At 38.8% G+C, this 26,687-nt stretch overlaps 1 protein-coding gene across 1 annotated transcript in view; it reads right to left on the bottom strand.

The window, feature by feature from the left end:
• RPGR (retinitis pigmentosa GTPase regulator) overlaps positions 1-26,687 on the bottom strand; it is a gene marked incomplete at its 5' end in the record, with an annotated part of 60,215 nt that overhangs the window by 23,597 nt on the left and 9,931 nt on the right. Inside the window, 9 exon segments of the mRNA XM_084279552.1 lie at positions 236-342; positions 1,640-1,805; positions 2,997-3,179; positions 4,285-4,409; positions 4,846-5,001; positions 11,483-11,641; positions 22,613-22,762; positions 23,746-23,904; positions 25,488-25,550. Of these exon segments, the coding sequence (XP_084135678.1) occupies positions 236-342; positions 1,640-1,805; positions 2,997-3,179; positions 4,285-4,409; positions 4,846-5,001; positions 11,483-11,641; positions 22,613-22,762; positions 23,746-23,904; positions 25,488-25,550 (1,268 nt within the window).

The raw sequence follows: 26,687 nt of genomic DNA, 5'->3' as shown, positions 1-26,687 counted from the left end.
GGCTGCACTACCTGGGCTGCTGCAGTCTCATACTACAACAGTACTTGGAAAATGAACGCCAACTTTAGCACCAGATAATGATGCATGCTCATTCAACAGTGTATCAGTACTTCTTGATGCCACATAGGATGTTCTGGGCTAGCTGGGAGTTCTGTACTAGAACTTGAAACAGCTGCTCTGTTCTTCCCCTGCATAAACCCAATTGAATTACAGATTCTTCAGTGGAATACATTACCATATTTAGGATGTCACTTGTATCTCCAAGGTTTCTGTCGTTATTTTCATTTTCTGAATCTTCTTCTGCAGAGCTTTCACTGGGTTTATCTTTTTGATGATTCTCTTCTTTAAGGTAAAATAGGGGGAAGTAAACAAACACCATATGAAAAAAGCAATATATAGCAAGCAGAACACCCCACTCTTGAAAAACAAAGTTTATCTCTATTTTACTGACATAGGACTGAAGTCCTTAGAATCCTCATTCCCCCAGCCTAAGGCACAGCCGAAACAGTTCTGTTTCCTTTTTGTCAGCATACAATTAGAGGTAGCTCAGCAATCTGACCTCAGTGCACTGCAGAGCTCTGACCATTTCTGCAGGTTTTCAAAGTGTAAATATTGCAGAGAGCAAAGCCACTTTTGGATAATCTCTTTAATTATAGTGTACCAGTTAGAGACTAAATTACCTGCAGTCATACTATCTGCATTGCATATTATCTGTGTAATGGATGGAGAGACAGTGAGTTTCGCTTCAATGCAGCCTCACAAAAGGGCACCTACATAATTTTCAGGTTCATGCCAAGTTGATCAGGTATATGACCACTTTCATATGGCACAAAACCTGAGGTTTTAGACTTCAGAAGACTCCACAGGCAATTCAAATTTTACTGCATTGTTTTCCTGGAACCAGAAATGCTAACGGATGTGCTGACAGCTCTACAAATCTTAATTTCAACTGAGTTAATTAGTTTCAAATTATATTTATCTATCTAATAAATCTGAGCTACTCTTATACAGAAGCACTGCATTCTGCACTCTTCAGCACTGTTCTTCTCAGGAAATAGTTCATGCTCAGCAATGCAGATGAAGTCCAGAACTGCACTAGAGAATCTGTGCAGAAGTCAGCAGTGCATCAGTGTCACTGTTATCCAGGCTTCTGCATTAGTGGGGATATTGCAAATCCTTGTTACCTTAGGTAACAGAGAGTGAAGAGTCCTTTTGCATTGCCATGCGAAGAAAGCTCCTGTAAGAATTAGTAGACCAGTTTTCTTATCTAAGGTCTCTCATAGGTCTTCCTGTGTCTTTATGACTGTTCTTAATAATTTTTTTTCTTTTTAATGGAGAAAGTGGTTACTTATCTTACAGTATTTTCATGAAGTCATATTTCTACAGGCTTGAGGAAACTCAGCTATAATTCAAAAGTTTTCTTTCACTCAACCCTTCAAGCATGTTTTCCATACATGAACCAAGCCTGAGGCAATTTCTTGTACACATTTCTCAAACTTCATGGCTGTATTCTGACAAACCCTCTTGAGGTAAGACTGAATTTAAACCATCTTTCATCTTCAAACTGAGTATTTGTTTATGAATGAGAGGAAACAAAATAGTTCTCAGAAAACAGCAACAAAATGTGGGGACACTTCACCTTTTTTGTGGTATCTACCCTTCATAGGTGCAGCTTTAGGAAGACTTGTTGCAGAAAAACAGAGCGGGCTAGTGTTGCTAGTCACAGGCAATGAAGATTTTAGGAAGCCTTCTCCCAGTGGAGGCAGGGTTTGTGCCATTCGAATGAACTGCTCTGGTGACTTTTCCTTTAGAACATTTAAAGAAAAAAAATTGAGAATAAGAGTAAAGAATGTAAGTAGCCTCTTATACTTAACTGTGTTACTTCCTTTTAGTTGATGACATGATGTTGAAACTTCTCATGCAGGGCATGAGCAAAATTTCTTGAAAATTTTAATTATTTATAAAAAGTGGAGACATATAGAGGGATATTTTAGGTCATTTCTACACAATAATCTCAAGCAATCTTAAAATATAGACAAAGGAGTGAGTCCAGAGGAGGCCATGAAGAGGGCTGGAGCACCTCTCCTATAAAGACAGGCTGGGAGAGTTGAGCTTGTTCAGCCTGGAGAAGAGAAGGCTCCAGGGAGACCTTATAGCGGCCTTCCAGTATCTGAAGTGGCCTACAGGAAAGCTGGAGAGGGGCTGTTTACAAGAACAAGGAGTGACAGGGCAAGTGGTAATGGGTTAAAACTAAAAGACAGAATGTTTAGATTAGATATGAGAAAGAAATTCTTCCCTGTGAGGGCGGTGAGGCCCTGGCACAGGCTGCCCAGAGAAGCTCTGGCTGCCCCCTCCCTGGCAGCGTCCAAGGCCAGGCTGGATGGGGTTTTGGAAAACCTGGGCTAGCAGAAGGTGTTGAAACTAGATGGGCTTTGAGGGCCCTTCCAACCTAACCCATTCTTTGATTCTTCGCTAAAAAATATTTTTTATTTTTATATAAAATGAAAATTTCAGTTTCTCAAATAACACTAATATATCAATATATTTTTAGAAAATAAATGTGTTTTGGTAGTAAAGTAAGTTCTCAGATAGATAAGTGAAATCTTCCAGCACATGAAATGTGTAGTGGAGATAAGGGAGAAGAAAACACTATTTTAAGTACCTATAGGATGTTAGGGTCGAGTTAAGCTGATTGTGAAACTTTGCCCTTTCATATTTTTTAAACTACAAATTTCTTTAACATATTGAAGGACTCAGTGGGGACACCAAAAGAGTTAGGTTGGGGTTTTTTTTAAATATTTCTAAGATTTTTTTTTAAATTAAAGGAACAGGCTCTGCATTTCAGAATAAAAAATAGAAAACAATTTAAGTCTTTTTCATAAAGACAAACAAGTAAAACATGACCAGTACCTATCTTAAAAGTTTTTTTCTTCCTAAAAGCAAGGTACTGTGCTTTCTAAAACAAGTAAGGCAACTCTAAAGAGCTCTGAACTTACCCTCTCTCGACGTCGTATTCGTGCAGATGTTTGCTGTAAGGTGTTTGTTAGTATTGAGTCTCCACTCATTTTAGAGATAGTAGTAGTGAAATGGCTCTCATATGAATCTTCTAAGTGTATTTCTTCAGATCCTTTAGGTCTTGGAGCAGCAAAAACTAGCATGTGACAACCACCACAAGCAACCTGCAGCAGCAGCAAAAAAGGTCTGCTTATTTAATGTTTAAGCATCGATATGAAGATCTAATTTAATTACAATCACATCTAGGGACTTAAATTATAAGAAAAACATAATAAGAGATGTGAAATTCTATTAAATTTAGCACCTAATGACAACAAGATAAAAGTTCATAATCACAATTACTAATGACTAGGTATCTATGTTAATTTCTTCTTACTTAAATACAACATACTTGTATTGAACAGAACAAAAGATATCTCTGTCAAATTACTGACACAGAAGCAAGCAAAGATATGTCCATCGATTTTGAAAGGATTGGAGACAATTATTTTGATGCAAGTCAAAATGTAGGCAACACTGATAACTTCAGTGATAAAAAACCCTAGATATTTAATCACAAAATCAACATAAAGTAATGCAAAGTCCTACACCCTCCATTAGACAAAGTGTAATTACATAAAGATCAAATGTTTCACTTTCTAAAACGATAAAATCCTTTACCACTTCTGATAAAACTTCCCAAGATTCTAAATTCAGTAACCAAACAGAAATGGCCCACAGACATTTGTCCCAAATTTTGCTTGATCCCGATTCATGTTTGCGTTTTTGATGCTGGCAATTCTGTGATATCTATTTTTTAAACTCCTCAGGATACAGATGAAAACAATTCCCTTAAAAGAAAGCATTATTTCTTCTTTATCAATCTATTTGGATTCAAAATCATGATGTTTTCTTAAGATTTAACAGATATCCCACTATATAAATAATCAAAATTAAAAAGATATCACACTGGTGTTTTCAGAACAGATATTAGTTTCTTCCCTATTGCCAATCTAAAAGCAATAATTATTTTTAATTGTATAGGCTACCACCTGTTCTAAGGACTAAACTAGTAATAGTAGTAGCCCAAGTAGTCCAAGTCAAGTACATTCTAAACTAAATGAACAGTGTGATAAGTAAATATAATTTCCTTTTTCTTTCAATTTATGCTGCCTACTAATTAAACACTGTAGAAGAATAATTCTATAATGACATTTCAACTCTCATTATTAACATTTTTCATAAAATATAAATACTTTGCTGTCTGAGAAGGATAAACAAAAATTTTACCAGAAGGACTGTGAACCTCAAGAAATTATAACACAGCGTGGGATCAAACTGGTTTGTAAAATTGTCTTCTCCAAGTCCTAACTTCCCGTGTCGCCCATCTCCAAAAGTAAACATGAGGCCATTCTCTGTATATATATATATAAAGATATTATTAATAACAAAGATTCAGTACAAAACTATTTAAAACAAAAGTAACAGGCCATACAAGCAAGGAATATTTCTCTTTCAAAACCAAAACCTGATTAATTATTTTCAGCCCCAAGAATAGCAGAACACTAAGATTGAAACCATATAGCAAAACAGAAGCTTTTACACAGGCATATTGTTAGCACAGCTTTATTAGGTTACGATTCCCTGGAGATACCATGTACAGAACTATGCATAGCATGGCTGTGAAACAGAAATTCCTGATATCAAATCTGGCTTTCTCACTAGCTCACTTAACCTTTAGAATGAGGAAGTCTGCATATTTCATCTTCTACTGCTCATTTTATAGGGAAGGCTTTTACAATATAATGCAGAGTCACTGAAAGTGTATTTCAGAATCTTTCACTTACATACCTGCAATTACAGCAGTATGATTTTCTCCACATGTAATGTTACATATTTTATGCCTCCTCAAGTGTTTCACAGACTTTGGTAATGAAGTTTCAAAAATAAAAGTACCGTGTCCCAGCTGCCCATATTGTCCAAGTCCAAAAGTATATACATCTGTCTCTGAAAATGTACAGGCAAAGTTAAGAACAAATATGCTGATATATATGTATATATTATAACCTGCTTTGTATTAGCCAAGTGACAGTCAAATGACATCACCACCAAAAAGCAATGCTTTATTAATTTTAAAATGTGCCAACTGATCAATGTATCTATTGATAACAAAATAAAACACAATTTAAAAACAGGCAGTGAAGGACTGAAATACATTCAGAAAATAATTTTGAAAGGTTCAGTATGCAATGTGCTTTTTAACATTGCCACAAAATAATTCCCTGATCACACATACACAAAATATCAGCTGATAAAAAAATTATGGCAGTATACATACTGCAATTAATTCAAGAACACAATTATTATATATACATGCATTTCCAAGTACAAAAGTCTCATCTTAATTTCTGGTTACCTGCACATGTAGTGTAACCAGTGTATGACCCTAAAGTTGATAGACTAGACCTTTTTAAACCAATCCTACTTTGTGTATAAAAAGAGGCTGGAACAATAACAGAATAGGTTTCAGCATTCTGTTTGGCTACCAGATCAGCCCTGTATTAAATACAGAGAACACTGTAACTATGTTATCTTGTGACAGAATAATCATCTTTCCACATTTGTATTTTGACCAATTAATGGATTGTCTGTGCCAGGAAAAAGAATGAGAGCTTCTCCAAAGCAATAAAGATTCTTGGTGTGTCCATCCCTGGCACGCCATCACAACAGGGAAGACTATGAATCTTGGAAATCTTGATGAGATCATGCTTGAAAAGGGAAATACGAAGAATAAGTGTTTCTTTGGGGAAAAGAAGTTTTCCTGGAATTTTATTCCCTGCCTGTTTTTCTTCTGCATGTAAGTGACAAAGGAAAAGCTAGATGAGTACTAATTAAAACTTGAAAATTTGCTAGGAAACCTTGTGAAAAGATTGAGAAGGACAACAATATTCTATGTCAAGCAATAATTGGAGCGGTATATCACTATTTAATTGTCATGAAAATGGTGCAGGGCATGCCTGCTCCTGCTGCACAGACGTCATTGGGTCAAAAATCTCACTGCCTTCTAAAGCATGAGAGGAAGGGGTATCCACAGCTGAGTGTGCGGAACAGCAATCGGTGGAGAGTCTTTGCCTTTTGAGCACTTCTTTGTACCAAGGAAACAAGGTCACTGGAACAGCAAAGTAAGTTTCAGAGCCACAGAAGTAATTTATACTGTGTGACCAAATCCTCAGAGCAGCCACAAACTGGAGAAATATTAAACCCAAATTCTATTACCATTCCCCACAGCTAATCCTTCACTACTATCAGGGAGAGAGAAAGCAGAGAACAGACCAGATTCCGTATTACTGCCACAGTACACTTACTAACTTAAATTGAACTTTCTGATTTCAGAACCATGATGAAACACTGGAACAGCACATATGGAAATGTTCTTTCTAGGAAAGGGCTTGCCCTTTCTGCCCCTTTTAAATTGTTCCATATTAACATGTCATGAATTTACACCATAAAGAAAAAAAAATCTCATACTATTTTCAGACTGCAGATGAAAAATACTGAGTAAAGCTTTTTATTTTTACTAAACGTAATAGTAAAGCTCCCTCTGCTGGAAACGTCAGTGCTCAAAGCAGTATTTCTTTAACATTCAGACTTCCTGCATAGGAATCAAAACACTACTCCTCAAAGACAGGACTGTTCTCTAAGTGAACCAAAATTTCATCTTCATTTTAGTAGGTATCTTTCTCAAGATGGCTTATTTCATAAATAAGCCATCTTATTTATGCTCACAGGCAGGCTGTGAGAGTTGGGCTTATTCAGTCTGGAGAAGAGAAGGTTCTGGGGTGACCTAATTGTGGCCTTCCAGTACCTAAAGGGTTCCTACAAGAAAGTGGGTGAGGGACTGTTCACCAGGGAGTGCAGTGACAGAACAAGGGGCAATGGCTGAAAGAGGGCAGGTTTAGGTTAGACATTAGGAAGAAATTCTTTACTATGAGGGTGGTGAGGCCCAGGCACAGGCTGCCCAGAGAAGCTGTGGAAACCCCATCCCTAGAGGCATTTAAGGCCAGGTTGGATGGGGCTCTGTTCAACCTGGTCTTAGTGAGGGTGTCCTTGCTCATGGCAGGGGTTTGGAACTAGATGATCTTTGAGGTACCTTCCAACTCAAAGCATTCTATGATTCTATGATTTGTCTTAGCATTTCTTTGGGAACTGGCAGATCTTGTAATTTTCAAATTATAAGGCCTCATCTGATTAACATAAATATTCTGAGTGAAGTTGAAGGTTTTTCACATGATCTTTAACCCTAGTTTGAAACATGCAATGCCATTTGCATTTGTATTTAGAAGGAGATGTTTTCGAACACTAACTTTAAAAATACAGGAAATTATTATCTTTCCTCTGTTTCTACTGACAATGAGAAGGGGCCAATCCAAAACCAGGTTAGAGTCCCTTTATAAGAATAATGATTTCTTCTACTGAGCCTATAGACCACGGGAACCTAAATTTTGCTGCTCCCAAATTCGGTTATTAATCAATTATCAAGGCACAAGAAGAAAAAAAACTTGCACCTTTCTTAAATGATTCACCCCTGTGGTGCAGAAGTGAAGCCCAACCTCAGGAATAATCTCATTTAGCAGAAATGTGGCATTTCCTTCAATCTGTCTTCATAAACAGATGGAAGGAGAAGTCTCTGGCAAAGCTATCTCACCATTACTGATAAAATGACAGAGATGAATTTCATCATTCCAAACTTGAATGAGCCTACAGTATGAATCCAAAAGGGGACACCGCCTCATTGTCACCTTCTTTTTACTGTCCTCAGTCCCAGGAAGGATACAGCTGGATGAAACAAATGAAACACACAACCAGAAAACAGGTAGATTTTCTCTCTTCAGTCCCCACATTTACTGTCTCTGCTTTTGACCTGGCTACATGCTAGGCAAGCTCAGTTCAACACAGTAAGCCACGTTTGGGTTGGGTTTTTTTGTTGATATAGTTTCACGTGGAATGATCAAGACAGTGCCAGAGAGGTACAAAGGAAGAGGAAGGACATAAGGCCAGAGCAGCATGAAGGAAACACTACCTCCAACGCATCAATGAATCAAGAGGAAGGCGCAGCCACATTAACAGCAGCCAGAGGAAATGAAACAAAAGCCCTGCCTTGGGTTTGAGGAGGAAACAGCAGCCCATGAGAAGGGATCTTGAAGGATGAAGAGAAATGGTTTCAGAGCTTGCACAGAAGCCGAGTGACCTCCAGCACGAGTGCTGGGACTGTGGCCTTTTTACTTCCTACATCATCTTTTTGGATGAACAGGCATATTTCCTTATAAGTGTCTATCTTCCACATTTGCATGCATCTTCTGGAGTATATAACAGCTCTTAAACCTCCAGGACCATTGTCACTATCAATAAAATACACCTAGGCAAACATCTATATCACTTTCAGCTATTTTTAAACACGTGCTACACCTCCTATTTGCTGAAAGAACTGGGTGAACACTAAGATTTTATTTTTAAGATTCATGCATTTCTTGGTATGTATTTAAGGCTAGAGACAAATTAAAAATACACAGAAGAAAACCAGAAACTGACAGGTATGTTTATTACTCCCCACATAAAATAATAATGTGCAAGGGAAGTTAATTTTATTATTACTACTACTATTATGTCAATGGGCTATCCATTCTTACTACAGCTTTATTATTAAGCTGTTCATGCTGAAATATATTACTGTAAAAATAAGCTGTAGGCACAATACTCAGTTTTCCCAAAGCTACTATTTGGATTTGGGGATTTCAGTATAAACAATACACAAACTTAAGAATTTAGAAGCCGAGCCACCCTGCTGAAAGACCTGGATAGGCTGGAAGAATGGGCTAACAAGAACCATATGAAGTTCAACAAGGACAAATATAAGGTCTTGCACCTGGAAAGACATAATCCAGGAGTGCAGCACAAGCTGGGATCTAACTGACTGGGAGCAGCCCAGTGGAAAGGGACCTAGGGGTCCTGGTGGACAGCAAGCCAAATACAAGTTAACAGAGTGCTGCTGCAGCAAAGCAAGCCAACTTTATGCTGGGTTGCATCAACAAGGGCATCAACAGCAGAGATAAGTGAGTCATCTTCTACTCAGCGCTGGTCAGGCCACACCTGGGATAGTCTGTTCAATTCTGTCCCCACAACGCAAAAAAGATGTGTACAGGCTGGAGAGGGTCCAGAGAAGAGCCACAAAGATGACTAATGGACTGGGAAGGCTGCCATAGCTGGGAACAGCTGAGAGAACTGGGTTTGTTCAGCCTTGAGAAAAGACAGCATAGAGTAGACATCACCATGTTCCAGTACTTAAACGTGACTACAAAAGAGATGGAAACTCCCTTTTTACAAAGAGTCACATGGAAAAGACAAAGGTTAATGGGTACAAGCTATTCCTGGGGAGATTCAGACTGGACACAAGAGGAAAATATTTCACAATGAGAACAATCAGCCACTGGAATAAACTCCCCAAGGAAATGATGGACACCCCAGCATTGGACCCACAGTGCTGGGCCATCTTGTCTAGACAGTGGCTTTGTCTAGACAGAGCTTTTGCCAAGAATGGTTGGACCAATGACCCTGAAGGTGCCTTCCAACCTGGTGTTCTATGATTCTGTGAAAAGTGGTTTGAAAAATCTAGATATGAACAGTCAGTTATGTCATGAAAAGGAAGAGCTTCTTTATCCTTTTCATTCTGTTAAAAGGGTATCTTGACTTTCTGAAGGTCTTTTAAAAAAGACAGAAGATGAAAAATCCAACATTCTACATACGAATGTGCTAATGTGCTGTATTTTTATTTCAAATGACCTGTTCTCAAAGGACTGCTTCACTTTTTCCTTTGAAGAGGTATCTTTGCTTTTGCTCCCTCTAGAGAAAAAAAAAGAGGTTATACCTCTCCTATAAAGAATGGGTGAGAGACTTGGGGCTGTTCAGCCTGGAGAAGAGAAGGCTCCAGGGAGACCTTACAGCATTCTGTGATCCTTTTATACAGAGGATTATTCCCAGAGGATCTGTCATCATCAGAAAAAAGGGAAGACATTAAGGTCACTCCCAATCATCTGTTCTTTCTCCAGTTTCTTGATTCACAAGTTATTCTACTTTTTTTTAAAGCTTTATTGAAAAAGTACACAAATTGAGATTGCTGCTCCCTCATGTTTGTATTGAAAGTGACAACACCAACAGCGTTCACTTTCAGTAGGAAAGATTTGCAAGTATTGTCAGCAGTGGATGCATTTTTTTTAGTCTCTGAGAGAAGTCATCTGGACTGAGGATATGATCTTGAACTGGGTGATAGACTGTCATGAAATGAATAGGTTCGTGCCGCTACAGTGACAGAAAGCTTTTGCATGGTACAGTTTTCAACTGCTATTCTGTTTATTCTCTAGAACAACTGCAAATATTAAAGGCAGAAGTAACAATAAGACTTGTAAAGTAGATACATAAATATGAATACCATATTCAATGTTTATAAACCCTTGTATCTTTTTTTTTCCTAATAATGGCTCAGAATATTTTGATTTTTTTTTTATTTGGGGAAAATAAAAATCAATTAAAAAAGTTTCTCATTTCAGAGTTGCAGAAAAAATTAATTATTTTAATATGTACTTTCTACCATTTATTCTGATATTTGACGGAGAGATTCCAAACAAGTAGTTTGGTTTAATAATCCAGATAACAGCGGTTCTTACCCTACAAAATTGTCAATAGAATAGATACGACAATCATAAAGAATTCAAATGGAGTCCTTTGGAATAGACTAATTATGTATTAAAGTCAGGAAGAAACTCGCCTTGTAGTCAGTAAAATAACTGGATTATATGTTCTTCTAATTTGACAAACTCTAAGTAGAACTGATGACATGAAATGAGCCAGGATGTGCAAGAGCTCCTCCATGTGACATTTTCTCCTATCCTATTCCTATGTTAAATGAGATAGACAAAACAGGGGAATATACAATATTCAGACACTCACTTGTTTTTTAAAACTAAAATGACATATCCTGTAAACCCCCCATTTTGGTCATTTGAGCTCTTATAGGATTTTCTTACAAGCAAAACAAATCCAGCCATCATTTATACTCTCAAATAAACAGGACATTCACATGGGAATTTGCTGCTGAAGGTTTAGGTAAAGGCAAGGACATGCAGGTGGTGCAAGCATTGGCACCAAGCAGGATCTGCCTGTAAGCTCCCCCGTTACGATGAGCTGGCAAAACATATCCTGCAGTAAAGGGTGATGCGCAGCACAGGCCTGAACATCAAAGTACAGGGTGCAGGCCTGCACTTAGGTTAACTGGTACGTGGATTTCTACCTCCTTCATGTACAGTGGTCTCCCAGTTAGAATCACTACAGCATTTCTCATTTTACATCCCATTTCAGCAGGATGTAAATTCTTGAAAGTAAATTGAGTTTATTGATTAAGGTATGGGCTGTAAAAAAAGCCAGTTAAATTGCCTACCTGTCAGCACCACTGTGTGCTCTCCACCACAGGCAACCTTATTAACCTTTTCCATAATTCCCAGTACAGGCTGTGGGACTCTATTGTTCTTCAGCTGTTCAGGCAATAATCCCAGCTTCCCATTCTCAGGCTCTCCAAAGGTATAGAGCTCACCATCTCCTGTGAAAACAGAGAACAGAGCAGGATTTCCAGCACATGCTCAAAAGCAAGGCCACATTGATAAGACTGCTGTAGACACAAATCAGTAAGACAGAAAAGTGTATGAACGTTGTAGGGGAACTGAACATATTTTTTGGCCAGCCTGGTCTAGTGGAGGGCACCCCTGCTCATGGCTGGGGGTTCGAACTAGGTGTTCCTTGAGATCCCTTCTAACCCAAAGCATTCTGTGATTCTACAATTCTATGATATTTGCATAATGCCCACACAGCTGTTCAAAGCAGTCTGCTTTGATAGGACAAGAAGGGGCTAAATTTTATGCCCTCTCCAAAATGAGAGCTGCAAAAGTTAGCCTGTTAGAAATTTAGCCAAGGGAAAACAAATTCACATACACCCCGCCCATGAGAGCTTATAATTCCCCCTGTAATCAGTATGTCGGTCAACTGAAGCTGCTTGTAAGAATCTCAATTTAAAAAAATAATTGTTTTGCACAGAATTTTGATAGAAATGCCATACTTCATTTAGGGCACAGATGAAAAAAGAAAAAAGCAAAGTGAATGACACAAACCTCTGGGTGTTGTCTGGACAGCAAGAAGAGAGCTTATACCAAACAACAGTGATTCCACAGCAAGAACTCCACCAGAATGAAGTAAAAAAATTAAAAATACTGGGAGGTCTTTACAGGCTTCTTCCTGTTACTTTTTTTGATCCACTACATAAACATAGAAGAAGACCCTTCTCGTGCACTCAGGCTTAAGAATACAGTTCAAAAACTTCAGTCCTAAATTTCAGTAATTTATTTTACTACTATCCATCTACCATAGTTAAAAACGGAACATGTCAAATGTACTTTCCACTGCTATATTTACAATTTTATCTATATTTATCTACTGCTTTTCAATCTATCTACCCTTTATATTTATCTACATCTTTTTTTCACAATTTATCTTGACCTTCATTTCTGATTTTCATGCTAAGTGGCCCCCAACTATTCTAATAGGTGAGAGTGAGGTTTAGGTAGAAAACATTTCCTTACTGCAAGGAAAGCTTCCGGGTTAATAGCAGAGTGTCAATTTGAACTCCTAAAAAGATAATCTGTGGAGCAGTGTCCTCATTGCAAATTGTGACCCACAGTCTGAATTTGAAATTACTTTAAAAAAAAGAAAACATCATAAATTACTGAGTAGGAAAAAGCTCAGTTGGATAGAACAAAGCACAAGGATAAACAAAACGCTCACCTGGAGCTAGTCCAAGACAAAGAAATGCTTAAACTAGCATAGAAACTGGCTGCCAAGGGGAATTCAAAGAGAGCACTACAGTTACATAATCAGCGTAGTATCAAACCCCAGACCTGTACTCCATTCATCACTACAGCTCTGCCATCAGAAGCACCAATCTACAGTATTTTGGGAAACATGCAGATTTGTACTTCTGTACAAAATGTACTTTTACTTTCAGAGGGAGACATTTCGTGTTTTCAGAGGGCTACGCTGAGTGCTCACAAATTTACAGCACTTAGAGGCACTACTGCTGCAGGATGCACGGGCATCTCAAAGACTCTTACTCAAAAGCAATTAATTCCTTTCCAACACGAAAGCTGGGTTGACCACAGAAATGTGGTCTCTCCCCACAGACAATGCAAACAGATGAACTCCAGGAAAGTTTCAAAGCTGAAGCCTTACTTAGATGTTCAGCACTGCCCATTTGGAAATGCCATCCGTCTCTCCTCTGAGCATAGGCAGAGCATAAGAAACAAGCGTATTACTAGTTTTCTGTTAGCTTTTGCAGCATAGCTTCTGCATTTGTTATTTTTTCCTTACATTTTGTCAGCCACAACTTAGAAACTGGGAATTTAAGGACAATGGTAATAACAAAAAAAATAATAAGCTTAGACAAAAAAATGGAAGAGCTAAAAGTAAAGCTATGAATAAAGATGTAAAGTGGAAAAAATGAAGCTACAAATGCATTCTAAAAAAAGAAAATGAGATTAGTCAAATTATTAAAACCAAATCAATAGAAATTGAAGACAGTGACTCAAAACTGAAGTTTATTAAAACTTGGGCATATCCAGTCAAGACAGGGAAGGAATTTTATCTTTCTGAATTTTTAATTCTTATGACGATAAGGTCAAATCTGCTGTCAGTAAAAACTCTGTCAATTTTACTGATTCTTCCCAAGCTGTACTCTGGCAACACACTCATTTAAAATTTACTTTTTTTGTGAATAAAAATTGAGCAAGAATTTCATGCTGCAAAACCACATCTTCATTTTGTTTGACTATGGGGCAACTAGTTAATAACAGACTTTCATTCAAGTCATCTGCTAAATCCAATAGATAAGTTATATTCAAATATTTTTTCTGAAAAATTCTTTTGCCAGCAATATATATTTTTCTCTTTGTGGCACTTGGCTCTTGATTACTTTGTGCTAAAGAGTAACAACAGCAGTGGGTGCAGAGAACAGACCAGCAGAGACTGTTGTTGCCAGGACCCTCCACCAGAAGAGCTTAGATTCATTCTGAAACCCTTTATAAATAGTCTGCCTTTTAATAAAGCAGTGCTTCTCCTCTCATCCTCTCAGAGGAAGTAATTCTGGAAGAGTCATGCTCATCTGTGATGTATGTTACCTTTGGTACTGGCAATCTACATATGCAAAAAAAAAAAGGTCTAAACTATTGTCTATTTTCTTCAAAGAGAGACTGGGGATAATTTTTCAATGAAATGTAACTATAGGGAGAATCTGACGTATGTCTCCTATTTTACAGTAAACTTCAGGACAAAAGAAAAATAAAAGAAAAAAACATGCATTTTTTAAGATAGTTCAGCTTCAAATGCATAAATGTATTAACGTCAAAATTCTGAAAAAAAAGATTTTGAAAAAATTCATCAAAAAAACTTTGATGGCACAACATTTGTTTCTAAAGCTCACAAGACCTAAGAAATTTAGCTTCTGTCCATTCAAAGAAACCCCAGAGTATCTGTGGTGGTTTGATGCTGCCTGGAGGCCAAATGCCCACCAAAGCCGCTCTATCACTTCCCTTTTCAGCTCAACAGGGGAGAAAATACTGAGGCTCAGGAGTCAAGAAAAGGGCAGGGAGACATTATTCCACAATCAGTGTAATGGGCAAAACAAGACTCAACACAAAATAAAGGAAATAAAACTATCTCATTTATTGCACTACAGACAGCAAAACCAGAGTCCCATCATGAGAAGTGCAACCAGATCTTAAAACACCTTCTCCCAACCCCACCTCCTTAGCAGATTTCACTTTATTTATGATTTTGCTCCCTTTTTCCTCCCATATTGTGGCATGGAGGGGGGCAGGGAATGGGGATTTTGCTGAGTTCCTCAAGTTGTTTTCCTTCTTCACTGAGGTAGGTATTCATCACACCCTTCCCGTGCTCCAGCGTGGGGTCCCACCCATGGGAGGCAGTCCTTCATCAACATCTCCAATGTGAGCCCTTTCCCACGGGGCTTCAGCTCTTCACCAACTGCCCCAGCGTGGGTCAGTGCTATGGGGCACAGTCATAAACCACAGAATGTGTCTCAGTCTCTCAGGCCCAGACTGCTCCAGCCTGGTCCTCCACGGGGCCACCAGCCTCCCTGCAGCAAACCTGCTCTGTCACGAATGCATAATTTCTTTTGTTTATTTTTCTTTTGTCCCTTGCTCATCCCTGTCTGTCTCCATGGGCTGCAAGTGCTGGCAGGGGCTTGCTCCAATGCAGGTCACAGCATCTCCTGTATGTCTCCAGCGTGGGGCCTCTCCACGGGCTGCAGGTGGGGTCTCCCCCTTTCCATGGGAGCTGCGGGGGGACACCCGCTCCACCATGGGCTTCTCCACGGGCTGCTGGGGCATCTTCCTCTCTGGCACCTGGGGCGCCTCCTCCTCCCATTCCCTGGCCTTGGTGCCTGCACAGCTCCTTACATCTCACTCCCTTCTCTGGGGCCAAAAAGCAGCTGCTTGTGGGCTTGTTCCTCCTAAATGTGATTCCCAGAGGTGCTATGACCGTCACTGACGGGCTCGGCCTTGGTCAACAACAACTCTGGCCTTGAGCCGCCTGATGTTTGCTCTGTGGGGCCTGCAGAGAGCTTCTGGCTGCTGCTTGCAGAAGCCACCCCTGCATCCCCCCCTCCTCTACCAGAACCCAGCCACGCAAAACTACAACACTGTTTTATATAATTTCTGTATTTTCCAATATCACTTCTGCCTCCCACAACAGCACAGATTCTACAAGCACCATGCTTCTGGGCCACTAAGGTCAGCAACCAGAAGTACCTCTGCCAAATGCTCTAACTGCACAGAGGCAATCAGGCAACGACAGTAACACAATCTTACTCAATGTCAACCTTCCCGCAGGGTTTCACAGGGCTCAGGCCATTAAGAGCTACTCTTATACCTGCAATCTCTTCACGGATCTATGTTCTCTTCAGCAAGTCAATGAAACAGGATAGCAGCTGCATTTCCCAACTATCATCATCAGATGTGTAACCCTGTCCTCCCAGCTGTCCTCATTTTCCCCATCATTGACATTTTCTTTCCTGTGCACACAAACTACACCAATAATATTGTAACACTTCATCTACTTGAATATATCTGTGCAGACACACCCTTGTTGCATCCTTCTACGCTTTTCTACACAGTGTTTTGCACTTACTTCCATTTGTATGCATTTTTTAAGAAATAGCAAGTGATCCCAGCTGCAGAAAACTGTATTTCATTTCATTTTTCAACTATTGACTGTGTTTAGGCTTCTCTGTTCATGTTGATTTTCTGGTTTAATTCTGATCTTGATTCTTATACCTATGGGCAGAAATACTCTAAACAGGCTGATACTTTGCAGTTATTTGCAGCAGCATCAATTTTCTATTCTAAAACAGTAGTCCAATTAACAACAAAAAACCCAGCTGCAATGTAAGGCTTTTCGAAACCAAAACATTCCACTGGCAAAAAGAGATTTTATTAGGGATTCAAAATGAAAAGAAAGAAGAAAAAAACAACAATAAGAAGAGCTCTGTATTTTTGGAAGGTAAATATAGCTTTAATACTCTTGGATCTGCCACATATTTCCAGAAACAAGCTGCTAAACCCCCAAAAGCACTTGGGAGTTAACTTCTTACGCAGTTCTCTTTGAAGAGACCAGCACTTCTTTTTAAACACTACTGCACTGCAAATATTAATCCAATCACAGTCTAATTAATAGGATTAGAAATTCAAATGGCCAAGCTTCCACTGACTTCCCAAACTAATCAAGTTTATTACATTTTTTCAACTTAATAATCCAGCTAACAAAGATAAACCCATTTATTAAAGCAATTTTTTAATACATTACACATCCCTTTAAGGCAAATAGTAGTCTAAAAACTATGAAGAATAGCTATTGAGCATAAAAAGAACCCAGTCAAATCCAGATAAATTTTGAATACAGCATGTGCACCCTACATCTGCATTTTAATGACATTCTGTTCACAACAGAATTGCTTGTTTCATTTTCTACTCTCACTGACACATCGTCACATGTTGAACTTTCCTTGGTGTGGCCCATTTTCTGTATCAATAAACTTTAAGTCACAGGAGTGTGTCGAGAAAATGGCAAAATGAGCAGAAAACTATCTTTGCCCCTCAAAGGCAAATGGGCATACTGCAGATGAAAGAAAGTGAGACCTGGCTGGTGACAAATGAGGGCAACAGACAAAAGAATTGGACCACTCCATAATCCCTTAAATAAATTATGTTGGGGAAAAAAGGTTTTTATTCAAGACCAAATTGTTTGAAACTACCTCAAATACTGAAATTCTGGGCATGGAAGTGTTTGTGGAATGGCCCATCTTTAAAACTGGTCCTTAAAAGTAATGACAAAGTACTAAAAAAAAAAAACCCAAAACCCAGAAAATCAAGGAACCCACAAAACTCTCTATGAAAAAGCATCTTATCAGTGAGAATCTATCTTGACATTGCTTACAGTAACAGTATAGAAACACGAGAAGAGGCCTAGTATATGTAACCCCTTTCTGGCACCAAGACTGTAATTCCACGGTAGACACAAATGAAGTGGTTACAAACATCGTCTCTTCCACCTCTCCATCTCCTCTTGTGGAGAAATGAGCTATATGTGCTTGTCAGGCTTAATGCTTTCTGAAAAGCTGTCACCTCTCAAGTGAGTGTTGTCAAAGGCTAGTCAAGTGAAGATCTGTATGTGGACTTAGAATCGTTGCTACACTCTTTCATTCGAGACATACCTTTATTAAGGGGACCTAACATCCCAAGTCTGCAAGAGGAAAATAAACAGATACTGGGAAAAAGTCCTAAAGAGGGATGGAAACTATAAACTAAAAAGCTTCTTTTCAGTCGAACTCTTTGAAGAATGCAAAATGAGAGGCAAAGGGAGCATACAATCATCTTTCAAACGTGGAGTAACCACACCAGCCTGGCTAGCCATTGCCTGAGCTTGTGCCTAAGCTAAATTTCAGAAGTGTTTTCTATTACAAATAATTCAGGATATATTCTGTTCTTCTACTTTACAGCTGCTTTTGGTGTCAGTGGGGCCCAGGCGTACATGGTAGAATACAGGTGACTGACACGTTTAGTAGTTGAATTACTGGCTGCAAAGAAGACATTCTACAGAGCAAAAGTAAGAAAAGTGACAAATAATCTTTTTGGAACTAACAGGCCCAAGAAATGTCAAGAGTGGGGCAAGGGCTGTAGAACTAAAGTACAGATTCAGATAATTGAATGCTGTATGATTCCATAAAACATGCTTTTATCTCTTAAACATTTGCATCAGGATTCTACTCTACTTTTCACTGACACCGCACTTGGCTTTATAGTAGTTAAGCACCTTAAAGATGAATGCCTACTAAAAGATCTTTTATAAAGCCAGCTGTTTCAAAGAAACAACAACTTCAGTCTAAAAAAAAAAAAGCTGGGACACACACTTCACCACGGTTTTTTCTCAAGTCTCTTATTAATGAACAACCTGCCCTGGAGAGGGCACTCTGCGACCACACTATGTATTCTTGTATCCTCATTCACCACCTTTTAGTTTTATCCCAGGTATGCCTGTGATGCTTACAGTTTGCTTAGCCAGTATACAGCTTCTGTCAAATGTAAATATATTAAGGAAGGGCACCATATGGCTCATGAGTTCAGCCTGGCAACATATTTAAGTCCTACATCCTGCAACCGTGTTTTATTACTAAAGCTAGTGTGTTATTTGATGCTTTTTTATGTACAAGTCATGTTTTAAGAGTCAAAATATAGTAATTCTATAGTACTTTAATAACTCATAAATTGCAGGTGCTGAAAGCTTTCTGTTAACAGCATTTCTTCCATTTCTTCCATAGCAACAGCAACCACAGTCTGAAAGAGTTCCTCTGGTGTACTTTGTAGATGATGAGGGAATATAAATTATGCACTCACCTGAGCAGTTCAAATCTCATTTCTGAAAACATAGAGCCACTTTCTTTTACATACATTTTCTCCAAAAGTATATATTAAAAATAACACTCATCTCTTTAAATTCTACTTTACAAGATAAAATACAATAAAAATAAATGGAAAACTCCATGTGCTAGGCAAACTTTTAATCATACTTTAAGGCATAATTCAGTGACTAACTGGCAATCTGGGGAGGAAAAAAACCCTATTCCTATAATATGGATATTCAAAATACTCCAAGACTATCCAGTTTAGTATGTTCTACCACCTCTCAGAGACAGAATATTGAGGTTGTGAACCACTGCTCTGAGCCTAGCATGTCCTGCAGGCAAGTGTTTTCCACAACTGAAAAAAGAATCATAATACTACTAAAAGACTCACCTTTTTAAATCAAAATATTTAACAACATAATGCCTTGACTTCCTTCCTATCTAGACTGCAAGAAAAATAAGATAACCACATTTGTACTCAGATTCAGCTTGCAGAACTCACAAATTCATAATTTAATGGCTAGTTTGATAGTTAAAATAGAAGGGCTGTGGGGTTCAGCCCCAAACAGTGGCTGAGTGCCACTCTCTCACTCCCAGAAGAGAAACAGACAGAGCCTCTGTGGATTGGGATAGACAGTTTACTGATAAAAGCATAGTGATAGGGGAGCACTAACAACAAATCACACTCACACCTGGTGATAACACAGAGTACTGCACCAGTGCAAAGACCTGGCTGGGACTGCCCTAGAGGCACCTAGGAGCACCCCTCCCAACCAGCCCCTCTTATGGGGGAGTGATTTTGGGTGGTGTGGAAACAGACAGGTCTAACTCAGCTCCCCTGGGCTGGCTGCCTGGGGAGGTTTGCTCCAGCCTGGCTAGAACCAGGACACTAAGGTGCACTTAGATTAAATGCATAGGCTTTGTTTTTAAACACTGTTGATTTACACTGACACTAGTGCGACAGAAGATCAATTCTAAATTTCTATGGTAGTTCAGTCAAATAAAAGTGTCAGCATGGGCCCAAAGGAAAACAATTTTTAAAATGTTCTCCTTTCACCATAAGAGAGACCACACGTGTCACTAGTTTCAGCCACTTTGATTGAAGCCCAATTTATGCAGGATTTGCAGAAACTAAGGCTGAAAATTAAGATTTTTCCATCTCACATCCAGGCCTGTTTAAGCAGTAATGGGTTCAACAACTCCCCATTTCCACAAGTATTAACCAGTTCATTTTCCCACTAGTATTTTAACAGGCTGCCACCTTAATCCTTTTTTCTCATCCCCCTCCATCAAAACTTCACATTTCCTTAGAGCACCTGGCATACACTCTTCTCTCCTTGCTCTTAGATGCCTGTCCTCAACCGTTCTTCTAATGTGAGCTTAATACACACCTTCTTACTATATCCTTGAAGCAAGGATTCTTTATTTTTTTTTCCATTTATTTAAAGTTCAGGAAGCTGTAAATTTCCTAACAGGTGCTGAGCTCCTGATCAGTCAGAGGCACTTCATTCATTTGCCATAATAAAGCATCTGCAATAAAAGAAGCACACTACCAGCATAACACCTAATTAGTATTTGTCCACCATGGGAAGCTCTTATTCAGTTAATAGCATATTCTCAGAGAGCTATATAGATATTGCATGTGGAAAATTAACATTTATCAAGTAACCTGATAAAATTCTGATGGAATAGTTCCTGGTTAGCCATTAAAAGCTCTACAATCAAAACTATTGATCCTTTGAAATCTCTAATTACCCTAAGGGAACTAAACTGTAAAGCATAATAAAGTAAACCTGTGTGGCTCAGAGGAATTCATGGTTTCTCATATGTAAAACCATCAGTACTGACAGATAAATTCACCCATATTGGCACTACTAAAAAATAAGTGGCATCATCACTTTGGAAACCAACAGAAAGGTGGGAAGTGGGATCACAGAATCACAAGGTTGGAAGAGACCTTTAAGATCATCAAGTCCAACCATTCCCATCCTATGCTAAACCATATTCCTAAGTACCTCATCTACCCTTTTCTTAAACACATTCAGGGATGGTGACTCAGCCCCCTCCCTGGGCAGCCTGTGCCAGGCCCCAACAAATCTTTCAGTATTTTTTTTTTCTATTATCTAATCTGAACCTGCCCTGGCACAGCTTTGTGCCATTTCCCCTTATCCTGTCTCCTGTCTCCAGGCTGAAGAGACCATCACCCACCTCTCCACAACCTCCCTTCAGGTGGTTGTAGGTGGTGATAAGGTCTCCCCTCAGCCTCCTCTTCTCCAGGCTAAACAGCCCCAGCTCCCTCAGCCGCTCCTCAGAGGATTTGCCCTCCAGCCCCTTCACCAGCCTGGTTGCCCTTCTCTGCACTTGCTCAAGGACCTCAATGTCCTTCTTGTGGTGAGGGACCCAGAACTGGACACAGAACTCAAGGTGTGGCCTCACCAATGCCGAGTACAGGGGCACAATCACCTCCCCAGACCTACTGGCCACACTGTTTCTGATACAAGCCAGGATGCCATCGGCTTTCCTGGCCTCCTGGGCACCCTGCTGGCTCATATTCAGCCTGCAGTCAACCAACACCCCCAGGTCCTTCTCTGCCTGACAGCTCTCCAGCCAGTCTCCCCCGAGCCTGTAGTGTTGCATGGGGTTGTTATGCCCCAAGTGCAGATCTCTACACTTGGCCATATTAAACTTCATCCTACTGGTGTCAGCCCATCGGTCCAGTCTGTTCAGATCCCTCTGAAGAGCCTCCCTACCCTCAGGCAGATCAACACTTCCTCCTTCAGTGTCATCTGCAAACTTACTGAGGGAGCCTCCAATCCCTTCATCCAGGTCATTGGTAAAGATGTTGAACAAGACCGAACCCAGGACTGAGCCCTGGGGGAAAGAGAGGCAGAAAGCAACAGAGAGGTGGGTTGGTTTGGAGATCAGCCACTGATTTGTAGTGTATGGTTCTCCTCAAAGTGTATACTGTCTGATTGACTCCAAAACTTAACATTTAAGGCATAACATCAAACTTTGACAACAATCTTGCACTGTTAGAAAATTAATTAATTTTTCCTCAAAGCACAGTAAGTCTGTTTAATATTTATATTTCTAGGGAAGATGAAGATTATTCGACCAAAAAAAAAAATCAACCCAAGAGAAGTTGGATTATAGAAACTGTAATACTAATCCACAACATTTGTCAAAACCTTCATGAAAATAATGTGTGGCAAGATAGGAATTCCTTCTAATATGCTTTTGCACAGCAATGTGCAAAAATGCAGTTTTATCTCACAAGATTGTTATTTCAAAAATAATACACAGTTCTATAGCAGATTACATGCAAGTTTCCCAAGTGAACCGATTAGGACCACATGTTAGAAGATGTGTCTCTGGTAAAATCTCCCAATGTGATACAAAACTACATGGGTGACTTTCTGCCACAAAGTTTTTAACAGCTAAGACACATCTCGTTTCCAAGTAATGAATCCCTAATCAGCTACCTGTACAAAACCAACAATTTGAGAACCACTGACTTGTCCCCACGAACCACTATTCCCATTGTCTTACCTGTTATCAAGGCAGAGTGGTAATATCCACAGGATACAGAGGAAACAGGTTTTCCAACATTCACCTGACAAGGGACAGTGACACAGGCTTCATCAGCCAAGCCAATCTGACCTTCTGAGTTGTCACCCCACACAAAAAGCTGCCCATCCTCTAAAATGAAGACATAGGTAGTTAATGGATCTAAAACCAAAACTAATAAAAAGTTTATCTACCCATTTACGAGTGTTTCATAAATTCTGTGTGTAATACTTCTAAATGTCATAATCTCAGGGACATAAAATGGTATTCAGGACAATGCAACAGAACAGTCTGAAGTAAGAGGGTATCCCTTAAGCCTTTCAAAAGTGACATGGAACACTTAGTCATCAACTCATGTTAGACCATAAATAGCAACAGGAAAAGTACTATGTGAAAACATTCCTTCAAAAAGAGGAATACATACTTCCAGAAGATATGAGGTCATCTCTCTGCATACAGAAATAGGTTATGGATTAAAAAAAGTACCATCAACAGCACTACAGTGCTTTAGTGCAAAACTCTAGAAATTACACTGTAGGGGACCAGCCTCCTGATGACTGAAAGTTCTATAACTCTGTGGACTTCTGTACTTGTCCACACAATTGTCTAATTTTGCCATTAGACAAATAGGGGATAGGCTGGGATCCTCAGACTTAGTAATGACACAGCCATGTAGACTGCACCAGTAGACCAAAACAGTTGCACTAAGAAGTGGAATTAGAGAAATCTAGTTTTCCTAAGATTCAGGTGGTGTAGCTGGCTTCCCTGGAAATCAACTGAAGATTCTCCCTAGTTTTAGGGTATTCATACCACCTCTCCTTTGCAGGGGATTCCTACTAAACTAGTACAGGTTGAGCTCCTGTTGCAGGCAATAGCTCATGGAAAAGGACCATTTTCACAGACACCGTGAAGGAAGCTAATGAGACTGCCACCCCTTCCCAGATTGTGTTAAAATAGGCAATTGGCTATCAAAAAGTTACTATGGTTACTAAGGAAAGAAGACAGGGAGGCAGAGAAAATACACCCTCCTACACAGACAGAATGCTGGAATAAAGGTTTCCCTGGAACACCAGGCTGGACACACATAAATAGATTTTATTAGTGGTTGCTCTTACCAGTTACTGCTGCTGAGGTGTATGATCCAGCTGCTAGCTGTTTAATCTTGTGCTGGTTGGTAAAAAAACTAATTAAATGAAATGTGGTCCTTTCTTCTGTGTCACCTAATCCCAACTGACCTTCACTGTTACCTCCAGCAGCATACACATTTCCTTTTTCTGCATACAGAAAAGCACATTTAATACACAGAATGAATCCAGTGTGATCAGTGGTAAAAAAGTCAGAGAAACCAGAGCAAATAATTTAATTCTTGATGAAAAAAGCATTAGTGAAAAGTTGGGAAGTACTGCCCTGAAATGTCCCCGAGGTGACATTAGCAGTTTCTGTTGTAGCAAGGAAGCTTTCCTGTACACACTTGGATCAGAACTTTATAAAGGCCTTACATGTACTGCACTTCCTACCATTCTGGAGACTGCTCTAAAAAGTATGTGTCATTGGAAGTTCTGCAAGAGTTCTGAAAAAATGACTACTAGTAGCACTGGCAGCCAGAAACAACTCCTTCCCCAAATAACATATGTTTTATGATAAAGCAGGAGGAAAATGGTGAATGATGTCACAGGCAAGAAAACTGAAGTCGCATTAGTAGGTAAATTAGAGAGATGCGTAACTGGATAGTTTTGAGCACTATGAATGACATATATTTTTGCTTAGGTTTTTATTGGAAATATTTTACTCATTTTAGTATTTAAATCCATTTTCATTTAATTAACTAGGCCTTTATTTTGTTTTATAACCTTAAAACTGAAGATAAGCTAATGATTGATATCTTCAACGTAGCAGAACTTTAAGATTTATATTTTTAATTTCAGTATGTTTCACATCCAAAGTGCACATCTATGATGAAAAAGATAAGGCCATTAATAACACAAACCCAGACACAAATGTGATAAGCAACTGACATACAATTTATAAATGGTCCTTGCTATTTAAATGGCCACAAATTATCCAGCCGGTGTGTACGCTAAAAGTGACTAATATTTACCCTGTGCAGTCCTGCATACTCAACTGTTATTAAAATGTTCAGTTTTATTCTAATAGTCTTATTTACAGTGCTCAGGGTCTCCACACATATAAACCTCCCAATAATCAAACAATCCTCTTCGTAACATTACTGCAAGCTAAAGGATTGCAAGCACAAAGATGGCTATTCCATTACATAAATTTTAGAAGCATGACAAGAATTTGCATCAATTCTCTGTATACTGTCTCTCTAAATTTTTTTTTAGTTTAAATTTACAGTTTATTTATTTATAGCTTAATAAAGCAACTTGTCATTGAAATAGCAGACTACCTCATCTAACCAAAATGCAACAAAATTTGAAGGCTTGAAAACACTCCATTCTACTATATTTACCCAAATATATAACTTTGCACTAATAAAGAGAAATTACTTGTTAAAGGTAAATTTGAGTACATATATATAAAAAAAACCTAATATACATTTTTACAGGGCTTAAATGAAATATTGATAATTGTTAACCACACCTCAAATCCCAGCAAGAATTTTTTTCATCTTGCCACCGCAAGCAAACTCCTATATAACATTAATTTATAAATGCACTGACTCAAAATAAATTGAGCATTCAAAGAACTGGATAGAAAAACCCCAAGTTTTAACAGTCTCATTTTCATTTATCTTTCCTTATTTTTCTTTCAACACTCCCAGGGTTCCTAATGTAATTGTGCATGAAAGCAAAGGAAGAAATCTTTCTATAATATGTATATAATATAGGTTACATACCTGTGTAAACTAAAGTGTGGTTTCTTCCACAAACAGCAAGTTTTGTTTTTTCTGGTTTTAAAGCTATGAATTAAAGCCAAAGGGGATGGAAGGTTATAAACAAGCTGATAGCTGATTCAACAACAAAATGTTCTACACTCTAGAGGGAGCTCTGATTTTTTCCATAATTTTACTAAAAGAATTTTACAAGATTTGTTGCCCATTTGAACCTACATGTGAGATACTAAATCAGGATTCTCCCAAGACAAGAAATGAGATACAGACCTTAAAACCTTACAGCTCACACTCAGGTTAACTTGATGATGGCTACTTCATCCCCATGCCACACTTCCCAGCATTTACTATTTAAGGGATATGCCTCAAAAAACGTATGGAGTTGCAGGACAAAAGGAGTGCTTACAGCTGTCTTCAGTTCTCATTAACAGTACTATTCTTAACTCCCTCTTACGCTTTTTCCCAGTATCTTAAACTTTTAAAATCATATTGTTTTTTCCCATATCATCCCTATGTTCCTTTGTTATGTGCAGCTACTCTTTTTGCTAGACTTTTGCTCTGCACTGCCCTCTCACAGATCACTAAACTCAATTGCTAAGGACAGTCCTATCTGGAATGGTGTCTAAAATAATAGATTTTGCATATACAATCCTGTCTCCATTTCAGCTCATTTACCACCCACCTATTGCATGTACTTCTCTGCAGTCTGGTCACATATGTGAGGGAAGTCAAGAGTTATTTTGATGGGAAAGACAGAATACAGAGGTGCCTTTTCTTCTATGGCAAGTGCACTCCACTTCAGAAACAGAGGGAAAAAATCTAACCGACTTTTCCATCCTCTCTCCAATTACTGATTGTTATCAACAACTGACCTTCTCCCAACCACGTCCATGTCCCCTATACAATGCTCTTAAAACAACATTATTTTACATCATATATCTTTAATTGTTTTTCTACTACAGTAGTCCATGACACCATCATCCCTTTCACAAAATCCTTTTCAATCCTTCCAAATCAACTTTCACCAGCTCCGTAACATTCAAATTCCCTTCTACCAAATCAACAAATAGATCTATCTACTTAAGCATGAACTGACTCTGATCTAATACACAGACACAAACATAAATTGTCTAAATTCAGGCTCCTGCCTATCCCAGAGGACACCTACCACCAGGCTGGTACCATAACACTTCCAATGTTGACTTC

The sequence above is a fragment of the Gallinula chloropus genome (genome assembly GCF_964237585.1).
Source record: "Gallinula chloropus genome assembly, chromosome: 1".
Classification (NCBI taxonomy): domain Eukaryota; kingdom Metazoa; phylum Chordata; class Aves; order Gruiformes; family Rallidae; genus Gallinula; species Gallinula chloropus.
This window is presented reverse-complemented; position numbering and strand designations above follow the sequence as displayed.